This window comes from Hippichthys cyanospilos, chromosome 5, assembly GCF_059441005.1.
Source record: "Hippichthys cyanospilos isolate Australia breed blue-spotted pipefish chromosome 5, RoL_Hcya_1.0, whole genome shotgun sequence".
In the NCBI taxonomy this organism is placed as follows: Eukaryota; Metazoa; Chordata; class Actinopteri; order Syngnathiformes; family Syngnathidae; genus Hippichthys; species Hippichthys cyanospilos.
In genome coordinates this window covers 2,601,001-2,628,861 of record NC_142373.1, presented here as the reverse complement: position 1 = coordinate 2,628,861, position 27,861 = coordinate 2,601,001, and the positions used below count along the sequence as shown (strand labels likewise).

The following is a 27,861-nucleotide window of genomic DNA, read 5'->3' as shown; positions in this document are numbered from 1 at the left end:
AATAAAGGTATTTGTGCATTGCTTTTCAAGCCCAAGGTGGATGTCATCTCTCTTCACTGCCTAACACAATGTTTACTCTGGTTCTTGTTGATTATGGGTACTGGCTTTTTTTTTTTTTTTGCTTTCCACGGAGTAAGTGTGGGTGTCTGGGACAAGTTCTCCTTATCAAATGTAGAATCCATTTCAGCAAAATATTAGTTATTGGTTTTGACTGTAGCTTCACATCCACAGACAGGGCAGAACGTTCAAAACCAAATGTGGTCCAAAAGCTTTTGGTTTGGTGCTCACAGGGGAGCCCATCGTCAACAGTTAAGGTGTCATAAAAGGTCAACTAAAAAGGTAAAATCCCACACAGTGCAGCATTATTACATTAAACCTGATTAAATATATAGTGACAAAATTGAATGAGAATCCTGCTCCAATAAATGTTTAAAAACTACGATAGCATTTTCTAATCATTAAAGACGATGTAAAAGGCCTGTATGTGTTTTCTTTTGCATTCAATAAAATTACAAGATGAATTAAAATGAATTAAAAAATATTTAAAAGATGCATTAAATATGTTTATCGATTACTGTTGTAAACAGGTTAAGGTCCCCATCCAGCAAGTGTCGTATTTCTGACTTCATTTTAGATACTAGACTTTGCCAACAAGCAACCCCACTTTTTCCCTGAAATGTTGCGGTTAACTGTATTCCAATGTGTCTACCAGATTTTTTTAAAGCCACAATGGCTAAATGTGTTCAAATACCAGTGCCGCCACTGAAATGGACGCATAGCAGCTGCATAATGTGAGTTGGTCCATCCGCCAGGAGATTCTAGCTACTGAATGAAGACCAAATAAGGAAAGGTAGTTATGAAGAAGACATTTTTTTATTGATTCAAGCTGAGTACAGAGTTCTAGCACATGTCAGTGATACGTCTCAAGCTGATGATCCTGATGCCGCTCAGGCCCATCTCCCTGAGGCTGCGGTGCTCCCCGGGCTTCACATAGATCATCCTGCCGCGGAAGTGGGGCTGCTCAAACAGCAGCCAGTGACCCTCCATCACCTGACAGGAGAGGATGTCGCTCATGCGGAAGCGCTCCATGATGTTGTCGCAGTCCTCCTGCAGTTCGTTGGATTGACCGCTCAGGTTCTCTCGCTCGAAGATCTTGATCCGGAATTGGCCTCGGTGCTGTAATTCAAACTCCGACGCTCAATCCCGGAGTCTGGCAGGGTAACACCTATGATATTCCCGCTTTGGACGGTCGCTTACCAGGGGGATCATTCTGCAGGATCTGATGGAGTCGAGGGTCACTCCCATAGTCATCATGCGCTGCAGGTCGTGGTACTCTCCTCTCTTGAGAAACAACTGGTTGCCCAGGAAGTTGGAGCGCTCGTAGACCATGAAGCAGCCATTCTCCACGCGGCAGGACTGGCACCGACTCAGAACGGAACTCAGCTCGGGGCAGTCGTTCAGGCACTCGTAGGAGCGGCCCTGGAAGTTCTTCTCCTCAAAAAGGATGATCTGCAAAGTGAAAGACGGTTTTGATTTGCCCGTTAAGGTTATGCGACCGTTGATGAGAGAAAAGCTTTACCTTGCCCATGGTGATGGTTAAGGTAGTTCCCAGTGGAAGGTTCAACTTGCTCTGCTAACCCTATGATTTCAAGGCCTTTTTATACAAAATCCCGGAGGCCATGACGCGTTGTTATTCAAATGCGTAAAGCTGATGAATCGGCAGGCTGACTTTTTGCTGAACAGGGCCTATAAATGCGTAACAATGCTTCTCCATCCATACATTTCTGCCTGCGAATCGCCTGCATTATGTGAGCTTGCAGGCTTTGTGTGTGCTCGTTCAGTCAGAAGCTTCTGCACATATGGTGTGATCGTGGCCACTGGGGAGAGCGCAGCATCCAGCACATCTGGGATGAACTCATAGAACCGGAATTAGAAAAAAAAAAGTACAATTTACTACTGTATATATCGCTCTTGTATAATTATGTAAACAAAAGTATGCATTATCTTTAAACGTTTATCAAATTTCTTCCACGCTTCCCCTTTAGCATCCCAACAAAATTGGGATACATTAAATAAAAGTGCATACGAATCCTGTGGGTACAGTTGCTCATATTGTTTCATTTGAAATTGTTAATATTATCTTTTTATTTCGTATACGAAAACAAATCACACGTCAGTGCGGTAAGTCGGGTCAAAGTAACAGTCTGGAATACGTCTGTGTATATTCTTCAATTTCTACATTTCCATCCCTGTGCCGATTATTTCATGGTCAGCACAAATTATTATTTGCGTCTGCAACAAAAATATAAAACGAAAGCAGAATAGCAATCAATAATAATATGCAAATTGACATTGAGCCAAACATTATGAAATGAATGGGTCATTATTCATCAATTGTCTTACTCTCAATTTCCAACTGCAACATTGTAAAAAAAACACTTTGCCTTTTGTATACTATTGACTTGTTTGACATCATAATCTGTGTCTGTTTTTTTTAATATGGCAATGGTATTAGAGACAAGTTTAAGAATGTATTTTATTACGAAACTATTGCATTAATTGTAAATTAAAATAATAAAAGAAATGATCAGATGAATATGAAATAGATAAATGTGTTTTTTTTATGGCTCGGGTTGATTGAGGTTAAAAAGTTTTGCAGAAAACCTAATCATTATTATAATGAAATCTTTTTTTTTCTTTTTTTTTTCTGGTACGCTCTCTATTTTCCAGGCTATGGCAGTGCGTGAAAAAAAATCAGTATTGCTGGACATGATGTATCGCTAAATAAATAATCAATGATGGGTCAGTTGTAAGGCTTTACAATATAGGTCCAAAGTGTGAAAACACTTTTAATTTCACATAAACTTAAACACATTAAGAGGTCCGAAAATTCAAAGTATTAATTTTTGATTATGCACATTATGCATCATCCTCATCATAAATTTGACTGAGAAAATTCCAGGATGTGCAAAGTTGTTGTCTCGGTTAAAAGGTGCCTACTTTGAATGATCTCAAATCGAAAACATATTTTTGGTTTGAATGATATTTTTAATCAGTAAGTGATTGCTTACATATTGCTCCCTTGTCTGGATTATTTCAGTCTTAATTTACAATGTAGGAAAAAAAAATGACAAAAGATTGATTTGAAGAAGTTGTTGTATATCCAATGACTGTAAAAAAATAAATGAAGAAAAAATCCTCACAAACACACAATGCGTGTCAAGCAGAAATCAACTACAAGGCCGGTTAAAAATCTGACATCTTTAATAAACAATGTGTTTGATATTTACAGCAAGGCTTTCAGTTGATGGCTAAAATTCGGTGACCCTCCTGAAGGAGCCGACAATGGCGCAGGTGGCGCACCAGTCGCGGTACCTCCGGAACTCGCCAGGCCTCAAGAAGTACTGGCGCCCTCGAAAATTGGGGTACTCGTAGAAGATCCAGTAGCCATTCATGACGTTACAGGAGTAGATATGGCGGTGGTGGAAGCGGTCGGACACACAGGCACAGTCGTCCATGAACTCCATCATGTGACCGCCGAAGTCGGGCTTCTCATAGATACGCAATCTGTACGAGCCTCGGTACTGCGGGATCACATCAGAAGGGACAACTGGGTTTGCGAGGGCTCAAAATTTTAGGTCATGGTCATTGGAAGAAGGGAAACCGAATGAATGACTGCTCTTTACTTTAAGCAGAGACACCACAAATGGAATCATAGACATTGTCATGAACGGCCAAGGTTTTAGGAAAACCAGAAAGCAGAGGCAGACTCATCCACATAGAAATGATTCATTCTTAGGTACAAATAGCAACGGTGGATTTGTACGCATTGGAATCGTGAGGGGCCGAAACCAAAATTTTAGAAATGAGTGGTCTCCGATTTAAAAACTGAAAAGGACAATCGTGGGCATAGGAATGGCACATCTAGCTTTCAGATTTGGAAACCAGAGGCCAATTCACAGACACCGGAATGATCACTCTAAACTTTTAAAGACGGAATCTGTAACAATGAAGATCGAAACGAACACGTCTACTCTCCAAGCCCTACGAAGTTCAAAATGATTGGCCTAAGCTTCACGAACAGATTGAAAGTCAGAACTACAAGTATTCCGACCCTTACTGCGGGAATCATCCTGCATGAGCGGATGCAGCTGCTGAAACCCATCCATCTCTGATAGTCGGGATAGTCTCCCCTCCTCATGAAGTACTGGTGGCCCATGAAGTTGGCTCGCTCATAGATCATGAAGCAGCCGCTCTCCACCCTGATGGAGTTGCAGCGGTTAAAGAAGGAGTGAAGGTCCGTGCAGTCGTTGCTGCACTCATAGCTGCGACCCTGGAAGTTCTTGTCCTCGTAGAAGATGATCTGTCGGGAGATGGGAGTGATGACCAACAAAGAAGCCATGTGCGGTTTGATGCGAGCCGTGCGGAGCCTACCTTGCCCATGGTGTCTCTTGGAGAGATTTCTCATGTTTCCAGGGCTTTATATAGCACCTCCACACAAACACAGCATTGTTATTCAAATGCTCTGCCAGTTATAAATGAACAGTACTGGCACATGTTCGCCTTTTTGTCGTACCATGGCATGGGGTGAGAAATATAGATTTGTATTTGACACAAAAAGAGAATAAATAATTAACAGGGTTCGACGTTGATGGACAAAGGAAAGGACTAGTATGGTATCCACACATCCTGTGGACAATAGCAGCGGAACAATATGGAAAAGCGCTGTTCACGCCTAATGTGTTGCATAACAGTGCAGAGAGCCACTCGCTGGGCACACTGCAGGAACATCACGTATGTTAATAAACAGGATGCCAAGGATTCTATGAGGTTTCTAAAATATATGCGCTTTTGTTTTATTTAAACAGTCTGGGTAAGTTGAAGTAGTAGCTTGGTCCATCTTGATGAACTACAATTCTATATACACAGAACATTTCGTAGAAACCACCTCAAAACGATTGGTAGCTAAATCAAAGCAAACAAACAAAAGCAAAGCAAAAAAGTCATTTATCAATGAAAAAAAAATCTGCTCAATGTTTTACACCTTTTTCTAAAAGTGAAAATGTTTAAGATATTGTGCTTGGGTTACAGATTGTTTGTTGATTTAATGTTTGTTTTTCAGCATCAGACAACAGCCAAAAACGTTTCTAGTTTAACCCTTGTGCAGTATTTTGATCATTTTTGGGTCATTTTCTTCAACATGATTCTCGCAGTATTTTAGCCCAGGGATGGCACACTCCTGGTTGTGTTATAACTAAGTTGTTTGTGCCATGTTGACCTTTGATGTGCTACCACCATCTGGATGAAATTTCAGCTCCCTAGTGTCTTCTTTCAATGTTTTCTCTTTGAAGTGAAATGCTTTTGATGTAAGGATCAAAGGATTGGACCAAATACTCCACAAAAGTATTATATTATAGAACATTATATATTACATATATTATATTATAGTAGTAATATAAGGATTTGATTTTTTTTGGAACTTTTTTTTCTCTTTCAGACTAACCTGTCACCTGTATAAAACCTGTAAAAGTGTAAAGTTAATGTAAGATAAACTGGCTGATTTAATAGTGCAACAGCTTGCTTCGTGTATTCTAATTGCTAATTTTCCGGCTTATTCGTTAGTGCAACAGCTTTGCTTCATGTACTATAACTGTTACTTTTTCAGACACCACAGCGCCTCCTTATCTCATATGTGTGTGTGTCTGTGTGTGTGTGTGTGTTAAAAACAATATCAAGGTCAAGGCCTGAATCACAAGTTATCTGCAAGTTCTGCCACGGTGCACAATGCTCATGTTGTGTGACGGTTGGAATGTGAGACCCCCACACCTCAATAACAGTTTTTAATAAAAAGACTGCAGTCCGAAAACTCAGAGAGAGAAAGAGCAACAAGGCTGACATGGTCACGCTCTCTTTCGAGCTCTCCCCACTGCAGTGGTAAAACTTAATCTGACTCCTGTGTTGTTATTTACACCTCTCCTTGGGTCATTTGTGGGGTATCGAGCCCACTTCAAACCCAACAGTTAACATTTGTTGAAAGTTGATTTCAGGCATACATATACAACGCAATCTTTAGTCTTTTCGAGGGGAAATTATTACAAAAAATAATTGAGATGCACCGGACAACGTGCCTGTTGTATATATATATTTGCAAGGAACATCCAATCTTATAAAAACAACAAGAACATGGTGGTTAGTATACAAGAGGATTAACAAAGGAACAAAGGCCCCTTCGGTTCAAACTTTATTCTTTGGCTCAAGGAAGGGAAAAAAAGGTGTACATCTGCTTCATAGTTATGACGCTGGATTCAAATCTGGGTTCCACCTTCTTTGCAAGGAGTTTGCACGTTCCCCGGTGCTTGTGGGCGCCTTGTATAATAAAGGAGTGCTTTGCTGCTATCTTGTGGTATATATAGGAAATTACAAACGTTTTTGTGTTTTGGCTCCATCAGTATCCTTTGCAGCAGTTTGTTTTATTACCAGCTCTCAATCTAATAATGACCAAAAACTACAATATATAGAATGGTGAATTTTTTCATTGGCTTCCTCTGAAAAGACATACAGGTATTTCATTATAAAATTGTTTACTCTTACTCTTGATATTTTTGTAGTGAAACCATTAGGAGTTGTTTGATTGGTCAGCCCCAGGGGTCCTGCTGCATTGCCTTCGAAGGACAATAGACATACCTGTGGTGGGTGGAACGGACCACCTTGTTCTTTTGTTTCAAGCAATAAACAATGCAGATTCTGGCACATTAAAGGGACAATGTGTAAGATTTAGACCGTTTTTCATTAAAAAGGAATAATTTAAATAATTCTAAAATAATTAAATATAAATTCTAAAAACGGTCTAAATCTTACACATTGTCCCTTTAATGGCAAGGGCTGTTGGGACATGTACTTCATAGAACACAACACTATACTCATAATGAAGGATCTTACCCTTTGCGTTACAATGTAACAAATGTAATGTAATGTAACCAAAAAGTTAACTGTAATGTTGCTGCTTCTGCTGCCGTGTGATTTAATAGGTACCTTCTTATGAAGGTTTTGAATATTCAAAAGGCCCGGGGTTGCTGAAAGTTGGACTCTTCAGCCAATAGGGGGCCGCAGAGGACAAGAAATTTGTATTCGTCACCTGATGAGGCCAGCATCAGTGAACCTCCAATGGCCGACAGCCACATGGTGACTCCCAGGCCATCTGGGCATTTGCTAAGGAGAACTTGACCTGTGTGGTCATATTACATGTAGGACCCACGGTAGCATTGCTAAAAGATTATGACCCCCTCCATTGTTTCAGTTGTCCATCCCTGATCTGTGGTAGGTATTTAAATGTATACGGTACAACGAAAAGCCTTGTCAGTCATGCAGAGACACCGAAGACGACTCAGCTTTCCTCATCACCTTCACCGCCCACCTGAAGTCAAAATACAGTGGAGGTGAGCTGTGCCATCAGGTGGATATTGTGAACTTTCTAACCCTAACGCTTTCAGAAAAATCAGACCTTGCACTAGTTACATATGAAGTTATTCGCCTGATTTAGATGAGATGATCTAATCAAGTAATCTCAACAAGTGGTGGTCAGACTGACATGACTGACAAAAAGTGCTACTCACGCTGAAGAATGAGCGGGAGGAAGAGAGGGATGACGAGAATGGGGATTGAGCTGGGACTGGTCTGTTGGGAACTTCGGCTTTTGCCCTCTCAGACAGCCATCTTTTCAACTTTTGATCTGCAGAAGGAAAAAAGCGGTTTTCCCCTAAGATGGAGAATAAAATTAGGTAACAAAAAAATTAAATAAAACTCAGGTTTGACCTTGAAAGCCAAAGTTGAAACTATTAAAATGTAGTAAGTGTTGTATTTTAGTAGAAAAACTGATGATGACATAACAAGAGAAGCCAATTTAGGTAAAAAAAAAGAAGAAAAACATTCTTTTGTCAGTCAGAAAACAGTTTTCTGTGGAGTGGAGAGTGCGTATGTGGCGGGCTATTAAATCAGTTACCCACAATGGAACAAAGTACCAGCTTAAAAAATATATACATTTTGTATGTAGATGGATTAAAATATGAGTTGAAAAAGAAACCTACCCAATTTGTGGGTCAATTTTACCCAACTCTCTTCTCTCAATCACTCATTTTTTGGAGTTGTGTTGTGCAAAACAACCCAAAAATCTGGGGTCAAATTTGCCTAAATATGGGGTGGGATTTTTTTTTTTTTTTTTTAAACAGGTAATTGGTTTATTTTTGTCCTGTTTTTAGAGAGTAGACAAGCACTGTTTGAAAAAGTTACACTAAGTCCTAGCTCCACTCAACTGGAATGTAAAAGTTGACTTTATGAATGTAAGTCCATTTACCATTCAATGTATTGTATACTCGTACTTCACTATGTGTAGTCTTTAGGCCCTTTTTTGAAAAGACATCGTGTCAATTATTTAGTACACAATATTTGAAATTTGAAGGATGTCAATATGCTGTGATGCATTACCCATTTATGTATTTTGTTTGAATTCAGAACTCATCTGTGTACTCACTGTGTTTCCTGCAGTGTTGAACAGCCTTGTAAGAGCTTAGCATCGCCAGTGGATGCGAGGAGAGCGCAAATGGACAAACAATGGAGGCCTGGGGATAAAACACATGCAGTAAAATTGTCAAGGTGGTATACTGTAAGTACTGTATGTGTTCATTTGCTGCTGTAGTAGTACCTTGGAGTGCGCGTCAGGGTACGAGGCAACAGGTTTACAGCTATAAAGAGTCAGGATTTCCTCCACTGGCAGGCTGCCCTAAAGTGAGGTCAGTGGCTCAAAGTGCGAATGTTATTATAACATGAAGTCTTCTACAGTGTTAGTAATCTTTGATTGTGAGCTTTTCACATTGCTGTGCTTCAGTATGTAACATGATATATAACTTAAGGTTTGATTAAAGCATTTGTACTGAATTTATGGTGTCTCATTAGGCTCTGTGCCAGCTGTCGTTGCTATGGAGTGTGCATATGCAAATATAGTTGCTTACCATGATGATGCCAGCGAAGGATGACAGGATCATAGCCTCACGTGCCAAGCGATTACCATAAATTGGGCAGTTTCCTGGAATTGGGCGCCGCCCCCTTTGACAAATGAGGACAAAGTGAAAGTCAACTTTGTCATATTATAGTTTGTGTTGTTTATATTAACACACAAATGTGCATAATCCATATACTGTAGTAGTAATTAATATTTTTTCATATTTTTCAAAAATGTTGTTTCTGGAAGATGTGATACTAAATGGGTCCAAATTAACAAGGTTTTAAAACTGAACATGCATGTAATGAGACAATACGTTTTTAAACCCTTGAAGCTCTAAATGTTTCAAACCCCAGTCAACAAAAGCCTGTGTCCATGTTTTCCAATCTTCTCTTTGTAACACACGACTCAAATGATCAGGATCATTTTGAAGCTCCTGCACAGCTCACTGGTAAGCTCATCATTTCAATCAGGTGTGTAGCTAAGACAAAGTTGGAAGCCATACAGGACACAGGCCATCATAGACAAGAGTCTGACGCTTTTAGGCCTTAAGACAGGTGTGGCCAATTTGGACTCTCGAGAGCTCCAATCCGAGCTCCAATCCAGCCTGTTTTTGATATTTCTCTGAGCCAACACACCTGATAGGTAGGGTGGTTATCAGCTTCTGCAAAAATTACTGTTGACTTGATCATTTGAAGAAGGAGTTTTGAGTGGAAAATCTTTGCACGGACTGATTGTGGCTCGAGAGGACTGGGATTGGCCACCCCTGCTTTAACAGTTTAAATCATGCAGTGCCAGCTCTGTTAAGATCTTTGACATCTAGCCATCAGTAGGTGTGAATAAGTTCATTGCTTTGTTTTCATCTTGTTGGGTCTCTGGAGTTTCTGCTTCACATCAAGTATGAAATTGACCACAAAAAAAAAAAAAAAAAACTAGTGAGGTAGCTAACTGGTGAGTGAGCTGGCGTGCAAAAACTAAAAAGCGTTATGTAATTTGACCTAATATTGTAAAGAAACCTTTCAATATGGTCAAGTGCATGATAATTTTAGCTGCTCTAATCTGCCAATGCAGGCATAATGTTTCTATTAAAAGTTTTAAAATTTGAAATGGTATAGCTACTGTAGATGCCTTACATTAAAACTCCAGAATCCTCCTCCAGCCACCAAACACCGACGCTGATGGCGAGATCATAATGAGCCTAAAATATCCATAGCAGAAAAACGCATAAAAAATACAAAACTGAGCGGATGCTTCTATTGTATTAATCTCTTGTTGGACCAATAAAAAGCATGCATCTCTGTACGTGCAACGTTATGACACTAAACGCACACATGCGTTGTGTACATGTTGTAGAATATGCAGGCTTCTCAAAAAAAAAAAAAAATAATTGTAAGGTTTGTATCTCATTATCTCTGGAGTAACTAACAGCACATTGCGATGATGTTCTTGATTGTCTGGGGCTTCTTTGTTACATCAGTTCCTTGATGACTTACTGTGCTTAAATTCAGTTGCTGCTGTTAAGGATGGCCCAAACAGTTCTTATGTCGAAGGTGCAAGCAATTTTCTACACAGGACCAGGTAGCTTTGAAAGGTTTGGGTTTTGTTTTTTTTGGTTGTCTGATGTTTGGTTCGGTTGGATGAGCTTGAACATTATAGTGCATTATAAAAACTATTGCTGCTTTCACATTTGGCGCATTTCCATCCTGTGTCTTTACATACCACCTGTTTTGGATTAAAATTAATTCCAACTCACAGCGTTGTACAATTATCACTTCATTGGGGATATGAAGTTGAGTAAATTGGACTCTCCAATGGGCATATTACACTTTTATTCATGAAATGTGAAATGATCTAAGTACGAAGTACAGCTTCGGTGTTTAAAAGCACCTTTTCCAACCGGCTCATGCAAGGATTTACAATTCAGCCTTGATCCAAATTAGGTTTGTTTGACCTTTGTGCTGATGTACATGCTAATGTAAATTACGGGTATTTTATTTTTTACCAAATCATCAAGCACTGTGGAGGCTCCTTTTCCTGAAGGGTCAAAAGAATTCTCTCTGATTTTCGTCCCAATGTATTCATCTCTAGAATCAGGAAAACAAAAGCGTTAAAATCCACTTCTTTAACCTACTTTTTGAAACTTATATGTACTCACAAGAGAAATTCAACATTTCTTTTCAGGTGCTTTGACTCCATTTTGGCAGAATCTTTTCTTAGGTCTAGAGAAAGTAGCAGCAAAAACACTGCAAAACAGACTAAAAACAAAAAAACGTGTTGAATCAATACAAACAATACCACAACCTCTGCACAACAACAGTCACACTTTGTACTCACCAGTTTTACACAGCAATTAAAGAATGTTTTTCACATTACGCGTGGCAGTTTGTGTCCAGAAAGACCGAACCGAATGTAGTGACCTTCACATGGGAAACAATAGACGGCGTCTCGGGTGAACAAGCAGATCTGAATCATTTATAAACAGCCTCAAACCAACACGCATACATCACAAAAAAAGTAGTCGAGAAAAGACGTTTATGAAACATTGTAAAGATGCACTGAGGCCAAACACATTAAAGCAAAAATGGAAAAAAAAAGAAAAACAAAAGAAAAAAAAAAAGAGTAAAAAGTAAAAATCAGTCTTTGCTAATGGACGCTTGTGTCATCTTCTTCTTTCGGCGGCTTTTAAAAACTGGAGAGCTAAGGAACTCGGTGTCTGTGAATTTGTCTCCACGCCGTATTTTGCTGCCCCACAAAAAAAGAAACAAAAAATGAGCATCTGATTCATCTTTTTCCAAGAATGGACCTCAAAGCAAAGTGGCCACTCACTTATGCAGAGATGGCTCCTTGTAACTGACTACACCCCTGCATCTCCTGCTTCTCCCTTGGGTCTCTTTATCGGGGTTAGCAATGGTGTTGGTCACTGACATTAAGACTTGACCTGCTGAAAAACACGACACCATTTTCCCACTCACACACAGCCACTAAATGACATTACGTATATAAACACAAAGCAGACATAAACTGGACCAAAAGAATCTCATGCAGGATGATAAGGCCTCCATATTAAATGTACAATGTGTACATGTCTATCACAAATATATTTGAGTGTATGGATAATTTGACAATACATGTCTGAGGCATTTATGTTTTAGAGAACATGAGTTTATTTAAAAATAAAGGGTCCCGTGATCAAACGTTCAAAAGACAGCCAGGCCCTTCTTGCCAAAAAAAGTAAAAAAATCGGGACGGGCTGTAGCTCTCAAACGCCTACACCTATTGACTGAAAATGTTAAGATTTTGTGTTGCACTATTACTATAAACAAGATCAAAATCGACTTGATTAAACCCAGGAGGTGATTTTGGCATTGAATGACCCTATTAAAGTATTGTATCAAAGTCAAAGTCAAGTTTATTGTCAATTTCTTCACATGTGCTTAACATACAAAGGAATCGAAATTGCGTTTCTCACTATCCTCTGCGTTTTACATGTACAATAACAAAGTGTAGGTGCGCAAGACGAGACAAACCTAAAAGCTAGATACTTATCTATAGTAATGTAAAGTGCAGTATGTTTGATCTACTTTGCCTACTGTTGCTAAACTAACAACTAAAACTAATAACTAAATACAAAAAAACAGGTATGGCAAGAGTACCCCAAGACAAGACATAAGTAGCAGCATATGACAGGACAATCCAACAGTACGAGACAAAGCAGGACAAGTCTGGCTGTGGTTGTCCCAGTTGTGTGCATTTGAGGTAATTGTTATAGTTCTAAGTGTAATCGCTAGTGCAAAAGAAGTACAATTATAAATAAACATGGCAGCAGCAAGTCTGTGCAAATTTTGTATATTGTGATTCAGACGTCTTTAGATGTGATAGGGTGTGTGAATGGCTGTTCTTCTCTGTGTGCCCTGCAGTTGGCTGGCAATCAGTTCACGGTGTCCCCCACCTACTGCCCGAAGTCAAATGGGATAGGCACCAGTAATCCTGCGACCCTACTGAGGAGAGGCGGCTCTAGAAAATGGAGGTCTGAATGGGATATTCGATTGGGTTATTAAAATGCAAAGGCTAGTCCTATTTACCCAAATAGTTCAAAAAGGGACATTTAGAGCTATAATTTTAATTAGGACTCCACTGATATGGATTTAATGAGGCCAACACTAATGTTGATTTTTGGAAGATAAAAATACCTATTGCCAATTAATCGGCTGATTTGCTTAGAAATGTATAAAGAATAAAATATAATTATTGATACAGATCTGTGCATCAATACACATCACTGACTTGCTGGTGCCTATCCCAGCCATCTCCTGGCAATGGGTGGGAGACACCCTGAACTGGTTGCCAGCCAGTTGCAGGAAACACAGGGACTAACAATCGTTCAAACACCCAATCACACCTAAGGGCGATGTAGAGTGTCCTATACACCTACCTACCTTGCATGTTTTTGGAATGTAGGAGGAAACCGGAGTACCTGGAACCCATACAGGCATGGGGAAAGCATGCAAACCTCACAGAGGAAGGCCAGGTCTGTGAGGCAGACGTGCTGACCAGTCTGCCACCAAGACGCCCTGCTGATCTTTTTGCTCGTAAAAATTAAGATTTGCTTTGTTTTGAATGACAGGGCGATGGAATCTTTACCTTATCAACAAATTGCATGATTTATACTTAAAGGTACTGACACCAAGTTCAGAATGTACCCCACTTACTACCCAAAAATTGCTGGGATAAGTTCAGGCATGCCTGCAACCAAAATGGGATGGATGGATAGATGGATGGAATACAGGGACAGTATGTATAAAAAAAAAAACAATGACACCAATGCTACTTGTATACAACTGCCATAAATGGTGAGGGAAGCTATATTTAAAATAATCTGCAAATATCGGCCATTTGGCCAATTATTTTAGCTAATGTTTGAAGGGCCATAATTGACAATTAATGGACCGACTTTTTAATCATTTTAATTCTTGCTCACGCTTTTCAAACTGTCAAAATCTGATACCGACCCATGTCAGGTCAATGAGTATTGTATATTTTGATTCAGATTTTTGATTCAGACGTCTTTAGGTGTGATAGGGTGTGTGAATGGCTGTTCTTCTCTGTGTGCCCTGCAGTTGGCTACCCATTGAAAAAAATGTTAAGTGAATGAACAGCCTCCTGAAACAGATTGCTTCAGCTCTAAGGATCAACTGTGAAAAAAAAAAAAATGTTCATATTGCCTACATTTCATCATTGACTAACCTGGGGAAGAGACAGGGATGATTGACGTGGTGGTCTCCATCGCTTGTTGCTCCTTCGAAGCGCGTTGTTCAGGAGTGCAAGTTAAAGAGCCTGGCTCAGTGTCAGCAACAGAAAAGTTCAACCATGGGGGAATCTCATCAGTGATCAGGTCACCCAGTTGATGATGAGCTGCTGTAACTTCATCTGAATCCGCAGCCACCTCTTTCGACAATGTTATGTCATTAATAGGACACATTTTTGGCTGGGAAACGACAAATGTCTGTCTCAGATTTGTGGTGCTTTTGTCTTGTGGAGACACTTTGAATAACTTTCGGCATCGTTTAGAATTCCTAAGCACCCTGGACCTTGACTTGAATATATCATTATCTTCACCTTGTTGATCATGATCATTCAAGAATGCTAACTCAAAAGATAAAGGAGAATCATTGGGATTTGGAAGTGTCATTGAGACATTCCTGCATTGTGTCTTTTTCCTGCTGGATTTGCTTGAGACCTCTTTCCGAGCTTTTTTAGGCTTTTGAAACTCATAACCTGCAGTCGAGAATTCTTCCAATGGCAATACGTTGCCTTGGTTCTCACCGCCATGCAAGTCCACTCGAAGGCTTTCTTGTTCCAGAGGACGCTTGCAAGAACTCGGCATTGCCGTGACAGAACCTCCATCTTTGGTGGTTCTTGCTTTCAAGGATTCTTCTATCTCACAGTCCTTATCGGAGTCCCTATCCTTTGACAAGAGTTCTGTTTTTTCTCTGATTGGTGCGGTCTGATCATCAGATATAACAAAGGTGTCCCTGCACCTTGACTGGGAATGTGTCATTGAGTCATTCCTGCGTTGTGATTTTTTCCTGCTGGATTTGCTTGAGACCTCTTTCCGAGCTTTGTTAGGCTTTTGAAACTCATAGCCTGAAGTCGAGAATTCTTCCAAAGGCAGTATGTTGTCTTGGTTCTCACCGCCATACAAGTCCACTTGAAGGCTTTCTTGTTCCAGAGGACGCTTGCAGGAACTTGGCATTGCCATGACAGAACCTCCATCTTTGGTGGCTCTTGCTTTCAAGGATTTTTCTATCTCACAGTCCTTATCGGAGTCCTTGTCTTTTGACGAGAGTTCTGTTTTTTCTGTAATTGGTGTGGTCTGCTCATCAGATATAACAAAGGTGTCCCTGCACCTTGACTGGGCATGTCCTTGTGACCTTGTGGAAGACTCAGTTTTAAACTGTGATTCATATCCTCCGGTGGGATGATTTGGTTCCTCTAACTCTACAGTTTGTAAACTGTCTGTTCCTTCAATGTTGTCAACTGTGAACCCTGGATTCTCATGAGGTGGCAACACTGAAGTCATTCTAGTGATTGAGGGCTTCCCTTGACTCTGTTTCCTGGACTTCCTAAATGTGATGTTTGAACATTCTTTTTCGGATGATTTTTTCTCTAAGAGTAACTTTTCATTCTCAGTATGTTTAGAGTAAAGGATGTCTTGACCTGTGAGGTAATCATCTAAAGCAGGACAGACGAACTCATCAGACTCCATCATTGATTTAGCAGATTTAACATTTTGATGACTGCCAACTCTGGATTTTGCCCTTTTGGGAATGCGCGATCTGCTCATATTTTGAGACTTATCTTTGGGATTCTTGTTAAAACCTGCCGGTGCCTGGTCTTCTGTGTTAGAGGTGGTGCTACAAGGTTCGGACTGTGTCTCTTTAACACTTGAGTATGCCCCATCCACACCTTGTGAGATGTTTACATGACTTGATGTAATTGCATTATGTTTTTTCTTCGTATTGCTTTTTGATTTCTGTAGTGTTTTTTTCTCTGTGAAAGGTTGAATGATAATTTCCTCATTATTACTTTGGGGCATCTCTATTGTTGTATCCAAGCCCACTGTGTTCTCTTGCGCGACGCCGACCAAATCACAAGGAGCAATGACCTCAGCAGAAGGAGCCATTGAGGAGGAGGAGCCACAAGATGTTGGGCTGCTGTTGGACTGTGTCTCTTTAACACTTGAGTATGCCCCATCCACACCCTGTGAGATGTTTACAAGACTTGATGTAATTGCATTATGTTTTTTCTTCTTCTTGCATTTTGATTTCTGTAGTGTTTTTTCCTCTGTTTTGACCTCCACAGAAGGAGCCGTTGAGGAGGATGAGCCACAAGATGTTGGGCTGCTCAGTGGACATGGCGAAGGGTTGCTATCATGACTGGACTGAGTGAACTTGGCTGTCAGCCTACTCCTTTCCTCCCTTGAGCTGCTAAACTGGTGAGCTGCCTCCATTTGGAATTTCTGCTGAATTGAATGCCTTTTCCCCTCATCTGTTTTTGCTGCGGAGTTGTGGACAGGAACACAGATAAGTTATTTCAGTGACCTAACTAAACAGGTGCAAAAATGTGCTTTATCAATAGACAAAAGTATTGGGACCTTCTATCCACCACTCATAGAAAATTAACATGTACGCCTAAATTTCCAGAAAATTTTAGTTTTAGATATTTGTAGTCCTGGATCCAGACATTTCTAATCAGATTTGTTCAGTTTTGCAGACACTGCGCAAAACTTTCCTGGACAAGTAGAAAACACTACTCCCAAAGCAGACACTTCTTTTCGCTACAGATATTACTCTTAAGTTACCTGAGCTCTTGGTCGAAATTAGCCATTTGTGTACCACTACACCGTGAACAATGTAATTAATTGCAAAGGTTATGATGATGTTGCCTTTAGAGCTGTAGTCAGTTAGAGCATTGGTTCACAATCTTTTAGGGGCCGTGAACTCCCTGCATAGTTTTGATTGACCTTATACAGAAATGGACAGTTAAAAAATAAATAAACACACAAATAGCCTGGGGTTCCGTGTATTCTTTAAAGTAGACTACGAAGTCGTTAAAAGTTACTCAGTGCCCTTACTGGTTACAATTAAGCAAACAGAAATTTGCCCTCATGCATTATTCAAGACAACATTACTCAAAAATTCTTTACAATCTATAGAATTCTGAGCAATTGAGTGGTGGATTAAACAATCTCCACTAAGAAAGAACTATGCTAGAACTTCCCTAAACTGTGCATCTGTTAGCTATTTGCTAAGATGAAGTCTGAGAAAGGATAGCCAATGGGATTTAGTCCAACTTCTGTTGGTTTTATTACTTGATGAGGAAGTGTCCCAGCACTTTTACCCATATAACAGTCAGAGTTCCAACCATTGCAAATCGTCAACTTTCTGTTCAGGGTAGGTGAGACAGCAGGAATGTTGTTTTCATGAATGCCTGCTTGCATTGATGGACTGAGTCTCGCTGAATCCTCAGAAGCCTCTGGAGGACCTGGTGCCATAACCGGAAGACTGGCGGGCATTCAGTTTGAGTGAGATTAGATATTCGACGGGTTGGCAGATTTCAACGCAAAATTAACCTCACTTTTCAACTGGAGGGTTGTATGAGTCAGTCGGGAGGATGGTGTGGCCCTCTGATGGTTCAAAAAGATCCTGCGAAGGTTTAATTCATGTCACTAGTTTAAAATTGCAGAACATTTAATTTCAAGCAAAAAAAAGTTATATTCTGAAGTCTGTTCCATTATTATTTTTGCTCCATGTATACGGAACTCTGTATGCAGTGGTGGTTTTTTAAAGCTGTTCTTTAAATAAAGTAGAGTTGAGAATTTGACAAGGGATGTCAAACTTGTTAACGTGGGCCACCTTACGTGACACTAGGCCCATTCAAAATCATCTAAATTCATCAGAAAGAACAAAAAACTAGGCTTTGTTAAGTGTGACAAAATAAACACCTAACAACTGTCTAGTTTAAGTTCTGTGAAATTACTTGCATCAAACCAATTTTTGCTGAACAAAAGCAAATGACAGGACTACTCACAAAAAAATGCTCTGCGATAATGTCAATATGTTATACAGTGTTCCCTCATTTTTTGTGGTTAGTGGGGACCAGAAAACCCCTGTGAAAAGTGAAATCCGCAAAGTAGATCAGAAGAGAGTAAATTGTCTTTCTGGAAAAATTTCTACCTTAAAAATAGAAAGGCTGACAACAGTATGTGGATAAAGTTGCAGTCATTTTTATTGCAAACAAACTGGGGGCACACTACCAAATGTACAAATATTAGGCAAGACATCAAAACCTGATAGTCTTGTTCCACCACAGGATTTTAAGCCCTTATATTTAAACATTTAACTTTTTTTGTTTTCTTACAGTGGAATTTGGTTCTCTTAAGACACTGCTTCTCAATTATATTTTGCAAAGCCTCCCCCATGAAACAGAAAACATTTCAAACACCACCTCCCCACTTGCCACGGCGACCATAAATACAGTAAGAGTTTTATCTATAAAAATTATACACATATACCTAATACTGTATACTTTTCAACACTGACATAAGGAAAAAGCAATATAAACCAACTTTTAACAACTGTTAATGTTTTTTACAGCATGTATACACGGTTAAAGGTTTGTCAAAGGCTTTGACAAACCTTTAACCTGTATAGCCCAACCCAAGAACAGATTAATCTTGTAAACTTATGTGTATATATATATATATATATATATATATATATATATATATATTTTTTTTTTTTTTTAAATATCTTCATTTTATATTTTATAAAGTGTTTGCGGCTCCCAGTGTCATCTTATCCGTGGAAAACGGGTTAAAATGGCTCTTTGAATGTTAAAGGACGGCGACCCCTAGTCTAAACAGGAAAAAAAAACTCAACTGCATCAAAGTGCCTTGAAAAAAATATGTCAATCCTTATTTTATCACAATTACACTTCACATAGCAGAAACAAATCATTTTCCCTGAGGGTCATTTATACCCCACCCTGGCATCGCCCAGCACCCCACAGAGGGGCCAGCCCCACTATTTGAGAAGCACTGATTTCAGCTATCTTGAAGGTCCTATTGAGGATAAGCAATAAAAAATACCTTACTTTCACCACATAGGTTTTCACAAGTACACAAACACACGCATTACATAATATCATTCATACACAATAAAAAGAATTCTACTTACGCTCTCAGAGAATAATTCATCCACCATGTTCAACTGTTGGAGAGTGTTGCTATAAAGATTTTTCAGAGTGAGGAGCTGTGAACAAGCAAACAATTGGACTTATTGCTTGTATGAGTGAATTTATAATTTGATGACAGCAGAGAAGACAGCAAAATAAAGGTTCAGTTTTGCTTGTAAATTCACATACCCTAAGCAAGGGAAGTCCAAGTCCAAGTCTAAGAACCACAATTTTTATTGGGTTACTGCAAAGAGCCACGTCATATATGGGTGCAGAAACACTGACCCCATCTCATGCCCGCAACCCGAAATTCTCTTTTGCAGATTTTGAAAAACTTATTTTCTTTGTGTGGCTTTGTTTGGGCAATGTTCCAAGCAAGTTTATACAAATAATTAACTGTCTACTTCCCTACCTAACCTTTCCAAGTACAACTTTTGTGCTTTCAAAGTTCAATAACTTTTGGGAAAAAAAAAACTTTGCTGATGTTTGCTTAGAGAAACTTGAAGTACCATTAACAATTTGAGGGTAATTCCATGTCACATGACCCACACAGAATTTCTTGAAAAGAATCTAGGACAGTGGTTCTTCAGGTGGGTTCGATCGATCCATAGGGGTTTAGTGAGGTAGTCTCAGGAGTTCGGAAGAGCTTTGGCTGCAGAGGCCAAGACACACCTCACTCGTCGTGTCAATTCGTGATCACACACCTTGCTTGGCCATCACTGGATGCAGAGGGTGATGTTACATTGCTTGGCCAAACAATGCTTCGGGGAATAGACAAGGGGTGAAAGCTGAATTAGCAATATATTGCGATTTTAGAAGTCACGGTTATTCAAACCCGTCCAAGTCTGTCAAAACCGGTGAGTTTTTTTTCCTCCCGTCTGCCTGAACAGGCAATTGCATTGTGCAGCTCTCATTGTGTATCACAGGTGTGTTCTCCTCTACTGCAGAACTCAGTCACGTTGTCCTTTTACTGGTTTGACGGGATTCAGTAGAATTGTAAGTTTGCAACTATGGCTCCACAGGTAACGTAGCTGACATGCTATCATATCCTACTTTCACGGAGCATTTTATGTGATGTCACACCAAAAAGGACGCAAGCAGTCTATCATGCCAAAGTGTGCATGAAGAAGGCGACCGAATCGAACCTTTACCGAAAAATGACTATACCAAAAAATATTTTTAAATTATATATTTTAGAGCTGTAATTTCAATACCCTGATACAGCGATACCATGATATTTTTGCTCAAGGTTATCATACCGTCAGAATTTGATATCGTCCCATGACTAGCGGGGAATGTAGTGCGCTCAGTAGTCAACATGTGACTGACGTGGGAATACATCGCTATGCTAGGTTGAGCAAAAAAAGAAAGTAATTGGCTCGATCATTTTTTTATACCATTTGTTCCAACATATCTTGGTGAGCAATCCTTTTCAAGGTTGCTGGAGATAAAAACGAAGTACTGAAGAACTGATCCGTCAAAGGCAATAGCAGATGTAACATGGATTTGCAGCTATTTCATTTGTTGTGAGTTCATGCACTGTGTTGGTTTTGTTCTTTAAACAAGGTGATGTGCATACACGGTTCATTTTGTGCAATAGTTAAAAAAAAATAAATAAATAAAAATCATATTCCGATGTCTTGAACTTGAAACTAAACTAAAGGTTCGGTGAATGCACGTATGAAATTAGTAGGTACTGTACCTCAAACAAGAGTGAGAACCACTGATTTAGGATGAAGATACAATCCAAAAATAGTATGTCTACCCTGTATTGTCAGAAGTTTTCTAATGAAAAACACAAAGCACAAGAATTTTTTCTTATGGGAGGTTTTTTTGTAAACACAAAAACATCAAGGAATGTGCTTCCAAGGCGCTTTTTTTAAGGTCACTCAACTGTACAGCTTTGCATTAGAAAATAGTACAGTGAGAAAGCTGGTTTGAAAAAAAAAAGAATAAATGAAAGATGAGAAGTTATTTTTGGTAAAAGACATTTGGACCAGATTCGCCATATAGTCGGACCTTTTGTTTCATAATGATAAGTTGTTGAACATTAAAAATGTGAATTCAACTAAGTGCAACTTTTACGTACATGCTTTAATATAAGGGATCTTTTCCACCTGAAATAAACTTTTTTATGATTTGTAAATGAAAAAAAATATTCATTTATATTACTGTATATATGGAGACAGTCATACAAGTCAATGCTGCCTTAAAAAAAATCTGAGGTGTGACTGGAGCGAAAACAGTAAATACAAACGGGAACAAAAAAGCAAAACTTGATTTGAATAATGTCATTATCAATTCCCTTTCCTACAAGGGGCTCATTTAAAGTCAGTTTTTTAGGTCACAATCAATATTTTATTTTAAAATTAATTAAACTGCACTGTATCAAGTCAAACACCTGGAACACCTCAACTAATAAAAAGTTGCAATGTCACACCACCAACTGTCCATGAATAGACTTATGTTGCTATCTCAAATTGAGAGAACTCACAGAAGACATGGTCTCATCAGAAGCATGCCCAGGCAATGTGAACAGTGCACGCAGCTTAAGTGGAGACCACAAAAATTACTGAGCCTCTGTTTAATATAAATGAGGAATTGCCACACCATTTTGATCAGCCTGTGTTCTACTCTTTGCACTTTGGAGAATAGCTTTTAATCTCGAGATCAATGGGTAAAAATAATGATTAAAAAAAAAAAAAAAACTTACCAGTTTTCTGTGCTTGCGCTTCTCGGTGGCCAAATCAAAGCTGATGGACTCCATTGTTTTTCTCAGGTGGAGATTCTCCATCTGTAGCAACAGGCACCTTTGCTTCTCGTTTTGTAAGGCGAAAGCCAGGGCCCTGTTGTTCGTTTGCAACGAGATCTTTGAGAATGATGAGATGTCTGACAGAGAATCACGACAAAAAGCAAAAATATGAAAATAAAGCTATTTCAATCTTGTAAAAGTTGGCATTAAAAAATTATGAGAAACTTACTGCGCAGTTTATGTTTAATCTTGGATGCTGAGGCAAAATCCATCTTGTAAACCTGGGCAGGCTTCATTGTTTTTAACTGCATTATTACCAGAGTCAACTTGCTTTACAACCAACACATAGAGTCACCTAGTAGACAAAAACAAAACAACCTCATAATTAGATAATGCATCCATACTGTGCACTGTGCTTAAAGTTTTCACCTAACAGTATCGTTTTAGGTCAGACATTACCGTTGGTGTGCCATCTTTTTTTTTTTTTTAGCAATGCAGAACCATGTTTGACTCACGTAAAAGCAGTTACAAGGCAGGCGACTTTGTGGAGCAGATACTCTTCTTAAAGGTCAGTTGAAGAATCGAATAGAAACTCGACGGAAAAATGTATAGAATTTTTTTTCTGACAGACAGGTCAACTACTTTTGAAAAAAATAAACCGCGCCTTCTTCCTTTCAGTTTCCGAAAAGAACCAATCGTTGTTGTTGCTTCTGCTGCTCTTCTTCTTCCTCCTTTGCCTGTTTCATGGCGGTCGGGACAACTTAATTGTGCGTTACCGCCACCAACTGGTATGGAATACGAATTCTGATTCGTCATCCATTCTGAAATTTATTTATACTCCAATTATTGCGTGATGGAGTGGAGCTGTTATATTTTGAATAAATTGGATAGTAATAAAGATTTCTTCTTAAAGTTGTGGAGTCAATTCATCTTTTTTACACTGTTAGTAGCCATGTATGTACAATGATTTTGAATGGACGAATTAATGTATTACTTCATCGTCAAAAGAGATGAGGGGAGATGGGGGTGTTGTCATAATAGTTTGCTCATTTTTAGCGAGCGTTTTCACATAATACGCCGTAGCGCGTTTTGGGGTCATTAGTGAGTTACTGATTATTCCAAAACAATTGATAAAATTCATAGTTAATACCATATTCTTGATTAAAAAAGCGTGTGAAGTGAAAAATTTGACAACCCTGTCCGGGAAGGGGTCAATTGAAAAGGCACATACTTGGATCTCGAGTGCCTGCTATAGAAGTGATGGCAGTGGTGACAGCTGAAAAGAGAGTAATCGATTCAAAGCAAACACACGAGTGAATACCGCAGCCATTTTTATTCAGGTTACGTTGTGGATCAATTCACTGGCTGATTATGTATACCCCTCCCCCTCCCAAAAAAGAAGAAAGAATTTCAAAACAACAGCATCTAATCGACCCCTCAATTGAGCTGGCTCTGCTTGTAATGTCTTTCGCAGTTGTTAAACCGGACGTGTGTGTTTAAGTCACAATTCTATGTGTGGGAGTAAGCTAAAATGACAGATGGAATGGAATTTTTGGATTACTTTGATGTCTTCATGATGTCTAATCTCTAGGTAAATGGGTAAGTCATAGGCAGGTTCAGAATGTGGCAGAAAAAAAACGGCTGTTGCGGGCAACCGGTTAGTTAGCATCGGGTGCTAACACTAGCTAGCGAGTACTGTAGACACTTTTAATGTCACGATGAGGCTTACTGACGTGACAACCAATGGTAATCTTATGTTGCCACTTGCTGAGGTCACCCAACGTGAAACATTGATTGCTCCGTGACGTTTTCGTTATGTTTTTTTTTTTTTGTGTGTGTCCAAAATAGACATGAAAATCATATGGTTATATCAATAACTGTCAATGCACACTTCATGGTAATGATCCTCATGAGATATCGGAGTGCTAATCAAAGATTCGTCTGTTTCATTTTGTCAGTTATCAAAAATGAAATGAGAGCAAAGCCTATTCATGCAAAATTTCCTGAGAAAGAAAAGCCGAACCTCTCAGCTCTTTCTTTGGAAGGCTCACATTATGCCATACAGGGGTCGTCGTGTAAAACACGCAGCAAATGCAGTATTTTGGGGGTAGAAATAACATACTTGCGTTACAGTGGTTGTAGCCTCAAACACGCAGCAATAGCAGTTTTATGATTGAAAAACAGAGGCAATGTAAGATGGCTGCCCTCTGGCTTCATCCGCGGGGTGACAAGCGATAGTTCATTCTTATTGAAGTCCGTGTCAATGGATAGCTTTAACGAGACGTTTGCGCTTTTGGACATTCTCAATACGCTATTTAACTTACTGTTTTTTTTTTATGTCAACTGCGCTGACTCGTAGCATTGCCTGAAAACGAATGTAAGTTTATTAACCACAGTGTCAATGTCGCGAATAAAACGTGACGGATTCTTGATTTGTGTTGCACGTTGATTGTATTAACGTTTGGCTGGGTCAGGCGTCGAGAATGTTAAACACACGCGACCACGCTCAGTGCTAGGATAACGTCAGTCACGTTATGGCCTGTTATGGTCACATGACAAAGCGGGTAACGTGATGCACTTCTGCAATTTTGTCGACATTTGATGATCACAAATGGTATGACGTACAATGTTCGGGCAGTTCTTCAAAGAGTAAGTCTAACAGTTGTTTTGGGTTTATTTACGACACATTTGTACACTACATGCACTCTATGAGGAAGGAAATTGGTCAGGCTTCCAATGCCCAACTAATCGATCGTCATTTAGAAGTTGTAGGCGTCAACGTAAGGGGTGATTTTTCCATTCCTCTTCATTATCACCCAGTAATGTTGTTTGCGCTTACATTTATACTACTTTAGTGACGTCCTTTCACACGACATTGTAAACCTAGCGTTCGTCATAAACATTTCGTTTGTGTTGTAAATTGTGTCATATAAAAACTGACTGCTGCCGATTTGTATTTCCCAGCTGCTAATCGGTGGTTATGTTCTGCAAATTTAATGTTGCAAATGTTTTGTATCTTTGTAATGGATGGCGCTATCATGACTTAAACTGCTGAATAATGTAATGGAATGGGTACTACATTGAATTTGCCTTTGTGAATTTACTGCAATTTAGTATAATAAAAATATCCAAGAAAAACAGCTTATAATGACTCGCATGTTTACTGGTTACTTTCACAGCTGACTCCAGGGTAGGAGGCGGGGTACAATGTTGACATACTGTATCTTCCTGAGATTCAGCCTATTCTTATATGTCCACTCTAATGGACATATGTTGGTCTATATTTTTGTTTATACATTCAAGCTACCCACTCTCACTAGAAGGCACACTGGCCTTTCTGAATATGTTGCATGTGTTTGTAGGAATGCAATTAACTTAGCTGTCATGCTGAGACAAAATGGATAAAACAGCAGACACAAAGAATAGACTGTGTGTCAGGAGGACATAGAAAGACTTTCACACTTACCTTGAAAATTAGGGACAATGTAGAAGCGTCTGTGAACCTAACACCTAACATGCCACTTTTCTGTGGGAATGTTGAAGGAAGGTGAAATTTCCAAAGAACCCCACACAAGCATGAGGCAGGCAAGCAAACAGAATACCATCAGAAAAATGTTTTTCCAGATTTGGTGATAAGTTGAAGATTTAAAGATGTCCTGTGGCATCCCATTTTTCTTCTGGTTGAAGTATGATGGCTCACGTCCACATTTCATGTCCCTTCCTCCTAAGGAGACTGCAGGAGATGGCCGCCGGGGACAAGTCCGTGCCTTCGTCATCATCGGACTGGAGTGTTGAGCCGCCGGTCATCTCGCCAACCAGTCCTTCCCATCTGACCCACTTTAAGCCACTCACTCCGGAGCAAGATGAACCGCCATTGCGGTCGGCGTACAGTTCTTTTGTCAACCTGTTTCGCTTCAACAACAAAGGTTAGTGACCTCAAACCTGTATCCAAAATTGTGCCTTCGCAAACATAGTAAATTGACAGTCGAAGGTATTAATTTATACATGTCAGCGTGCATAAAATCTAAATTTGCCCCAAGACACATATTGGGGGTTTACTTAAGAAAATTTTATTTTAAAATTCATTATAAATTCCCACATTTTTTATGTCAAAAGACTGTTGTTCAGATAAGCTTGTTTTTTACAGCCTTTAGACGACTAGAGGATTTTTTTAGTATAAAGGTATTCGATACTGTTTTTTTATTTTATTTATTTATTTTTTAGAAATTATATACCCCTATACAACAATTTTCTTTAGAACTGCAAGAAATTGTCAATTTTTCAAATTTTTGATTCCAAATTGTAAAAATGGCCACATGCAGGTAGTCAATACTAATATCGTCTGACGTTGCTTGTACCAATACGTTGATATAAGGCTGGTATTGGCATCGGCACCAGTACCTGGCGGGCATTAGGACGATGTCGCTTACCAAGCAGGCAATTTAACAGGGGGGGCAGGATTGAATGAACCTTTTGTGACACAATTACTTTTTTTGGGGGGGATAATGACTGTTTGTGATGCAATGACTTTCATGCAATGACTTGGACTTTGTTGACTTTGACAGTGTTGTTCATTTGTTGGCATGCAAGATTAAAGACGTTTACTTGAACAGCAACGTGTGTTTCTTTACGAATCATTATCATTTCTCACCTTTGTGGCATGTTATCTTACATTTGTGTTCACAGAGGATGGCCGACCTGCCATTGCCAGCTCTGATAAGATGGACGAGCCGCCTCCTTCCCCTCAGTCGGAGAGTCGTAGTTGGTCGTCTAGTCCTTCTCACTCTGGATATGGATCAAGGACACAACGGAAATCACAGACCGAACACCGCAGGCGCACCTCTACCACCTCTGGTAAAACACGCAAAAATGGAGATTGTGTTAAATGATGCTCGCATTTTTCAAATATGTGCACTTAGAACAACTGTGGTTAGGCATGGGCCTATAAAAGATTCTGACGGTGTGATAACCAAGAGCAAACAGATCAGGTTTTCAAATAATGGTATTAAGGAGCACCTCCGGGGATCCCTAATTTATGTCTTGATGGGCAAAGGTAGCAATAGTAAAAAGTGTGAAAATTAGTGTTCCATTTTTTTGTGTCTCGTCCTGTATTTGCCAAAACAGTCATTCTCCCGAATGACCGGTAGTTTTAAAGGACGGACATTTTGGGAACTAATGTGATTTCCAAGTCTTCGGCAGGGCCATTTCTTGGCCCATCGAGTGATACGCCAGATCATTGTCATTGCTGAAATGGTAGATTCTGATGAGAAAATCAAAAAGAAATAGGCCAACATGGATATATATTTGAGCCAGAAAGGGCCTCTGATTTGGAATACAGCAATAAAAATGGCGAATACTGATTTGTCAGGAAAAAATGACAGAAAATGAAGCATTGCATTGGAGACACGGCAGGGTGAAAAGGAGGCTGCTGCTTTGATTAGATGCCAAAGTCTGATATTCAGTGCTTTTGCTGCCGTGAATAAAATCGAGAAAAAAAATGCTGCATGTCCGCTGCGCTGCGTCGCGACTGTGTTGTTGCGCCGCAGCCCGCCAATTTTACACAGGACTTGAAAAATCTGGTCCACCGCCACATTCAGAAAGCACCAAACAGGAAACAGAATGTGATCTACATCCGATTTTTGAAGAATAACTCTACACTGACAAGATTTTGTATTCTTATTGATTGATTGGATGAACCCAAAAGCCTGCTTCTCCTTTTCTATACCAGTGTCATCGAGACAAAAGGAGCAAATGCTTTCCCCTTGGTAATTGGCGCAGTAACATGCGTACAAGTATACATTACTGTTTTGGGTCACGATTCTACAAATTCACTTAAAGTTAAAATGAATGCTGTATGTAGTCACCCACTGTAAATGAA

The 27,861-nt window shown here is 39.5% G+C and overlaps 5 protein-coding genes across 7 annotated transcripts in view; 1 reads left to right on the top strand and 4 right to left on the bottom strand.

The window, feature by feature from the left end:
• Window positions 1–854: 854 nt before the first annotated feature.
• LOC148423150 (gamma-crystallin M1-like) lies at window positions 855–1,670 on the bottom strand. Its single transcript, XM_088414523.1, has 3 exons — window positions 1,580–1,670; window positions 1,258–1,509; window positions 855–1,176 (listed from the first exon to the last, which is right to left on the bottom strand). Exons 1-3 carry the CDS (start codon window positions 1,586–1,588, stop codon window positions 901–903), a joined length of 537 nt encoding a protein of 178 aa, XP_088270649.1. The 5' UTR covers window positions 1,589–1,670; the 3' UTR covers window positions 855–900.
• A 1,576-nt stretch (window positions 1,671–3,246) lies between these two features.
• On the bottom strand, window positions 3,247–4,577 carry LOC148423149 (gamma-crystallin M2-like). The gene is made up of 3 exons (XM_088414528.1): window positions 4,435–4,577; window positions 4,121–4,363; window positions 3,247–3,584 (listed from the first exon to the last, which is right to left on the bottom strand). Exons 1-3 carry the CDS (start codon window positions 4,441–4,443, stop codon window positions 3,312–3,314), a joined length of 525 nt encoding a protein of 174 aa, XP_088270654.1. The 5' UTR covers window positions 4,444–4,577; the 3' UTR covers window positions 3,247–3,311.
• A 2,478-nt stretch (window positions 4,578–7,055) lies between these two features.
• Window positions 7,056–11,379, bottom strand: LOC148423148 (uncharacterized protein C2orf80-like). Its single transcript, XM_088414960.1, has 8 exons — window positions 11,151–11,379; window positions 10,998–11,079; window positions 10,129–10,193; window positions 9,006–9,099; window positions 8,699–8,776; window positions 8,528–8,615; window positions 7,589–7,729; window positions 7,056–7,225 (listed from the first exon to the last, which is right to left on the bottom strand). Exons 1-8 carry the CDS (start codon window positions 11,189–11,191, stop codon window positions 7,056–7,058), a joined length of 759 nt encoding a protein of 252 aa, XP_088271086.1. The 5' UTR covers window positions 11,192–11,379.
• Window positions 11,380–11,510: 131 nt separating this feature from the next.
• Window positions 11,511–26,714, bottom strand: LOC148423147 (uncharacterized). Of its 3 annotated transcripts, XM_088415195.1 has the most exons (10): window positions 26,635–26,714; window positions 25,450–25,895; window positions 22,213–22,338; window positions 21,945–22,120; window positions 19,234–19,308; window positions 17,633–17,700; window positions 17,420–17,559; window positions 14,240–16,552; window positions 11,822–11,936; window positions 11,511–11,737 (listed from the first exon to the last, which is right to left on the bottom strand). In XM_088415195.1, exons 3-10 carry the CDS (start codon window positions 22,292–22,294, stop codon window positions 11,629–11,631), a joined length of 3,078 nt encoding a protein of 1,025 aa, XP_088271321.1. In that variant the 5' UTR covers window positions 22,295–22,338; window positions 25,450–25,895; window positions 26,635–26,714; the 3' UTR covers window positions 11,511–11,628. The 3 variants fall into 3 exon arrangements, with proteins under 3 accessions (XP_088271321.1, XP_088271322.1, XP_088271320.1); XM_088415196.1 differs by lacking the exon at window positions 26,635–26,714 and having other exon boundaries at window positions 25,450–25,896; XM_088415194.1 differs by lacking the exons at window positions 25,450–25,895; window positions 26,635–26,714 and adding an exon at window positions 22,499–22,652.
• LOC148423146 (1-phosphatidylinositol 3-phosphate 5-kinase-like) overlaps window positions 24,501–27,861 on the top strand; it is a 31,064-nt gene continuing 27,703 nt past the window's right edge. Inside the window, exons 1-3 of the mRNA XM_088415192.1 lie at window positions 24,501–24,632; window positions 25,713–25,909; window positions 26,670–26,837. Coding sequence (XP_088271318.1) covers window positions 24,610–24,632; window positions 25,713–25,909; window positions 26,670–26,837 — 388 coding nt within the window. The 5' untranslated portion in view covers window positions 24,501–24,609. The remainder of the gene's footprint in view (window positions 24,633–25,712; window positions 25,910–26,669; window positions 26,838–27,861) is intronic.

What these genes read in the sequence shown, in the direction of transcription:
- LOC148423150 (XM_088414523.1), bottom strand. An exon ending in CCTGCAGAATGATCCCCCTG is followed by an intron (nt 1,177 to 1,257) that starts GTAAGCGACCGT and finishes TTTGAATTACAG; the next exon opens with CACCGAGGCCAATTCCGGAT.
- LOC148423148 (XM_088414960.1), bottom strand. Translation starts at nt 11,191, where the DNA reads ATGGAGTCAAAGCACCTGAAAAGAAATGTTGAATTTCTCTT. An exon ending in ACCCTGACGCGCACTCCAAG is followed by an intron (nt 8,616 to 8,698) that starts GTACTACTACAG and finishes TTTTATCCCCAG; the next exon opens with GCCTCCATTGTTTGTCCATT. An exon ending in TCAACACTGCAGGAAACACA is followed by an intron (nt 7,730 to 8,527) that starts GTGAGTACACAG and finishes TTCCTTCTGCAG; the next exon opens with ATCAAAAGTTGAAAAGATGG.
- LOC148423149 (XM_088414528.1), bottom strand. An exon ending in CATGCAGGATGATTCCCGCA is followed by an intron (nt 3,585 to 4,120) that starts GTAAGGGTCGGA and finishes GTGATCCCGCAG; the next exon opens with TACCGAGGCTCGTACAGATT.
- LOC148423147 (XM_088415195.1), bottom strand. Translation starts at nt 22,294, where the DNA reads ATGCAGTTAAAAACAATGAAGCCTGCCCAGGTTTACAAGATGGATTTT. An exon ending in GATTAAACATAAACTGCGCA is followed by an intron (nt 22,121 to 22,212) that starts GTAAGTTTCTCA and finishes ATTCTCTGTCAG; the next exon opens with ACATCTCATCATTCTCAAAG. An exon ending in AAGGAGCCATCTCTGCATAA is followed by an intron (nt 11,738 to 11,821) that starts GTGAGTGGCCAC and finishes TTTGTGGGGCAG; the next exon opens with CAAAATACGGCGTGGAGACA.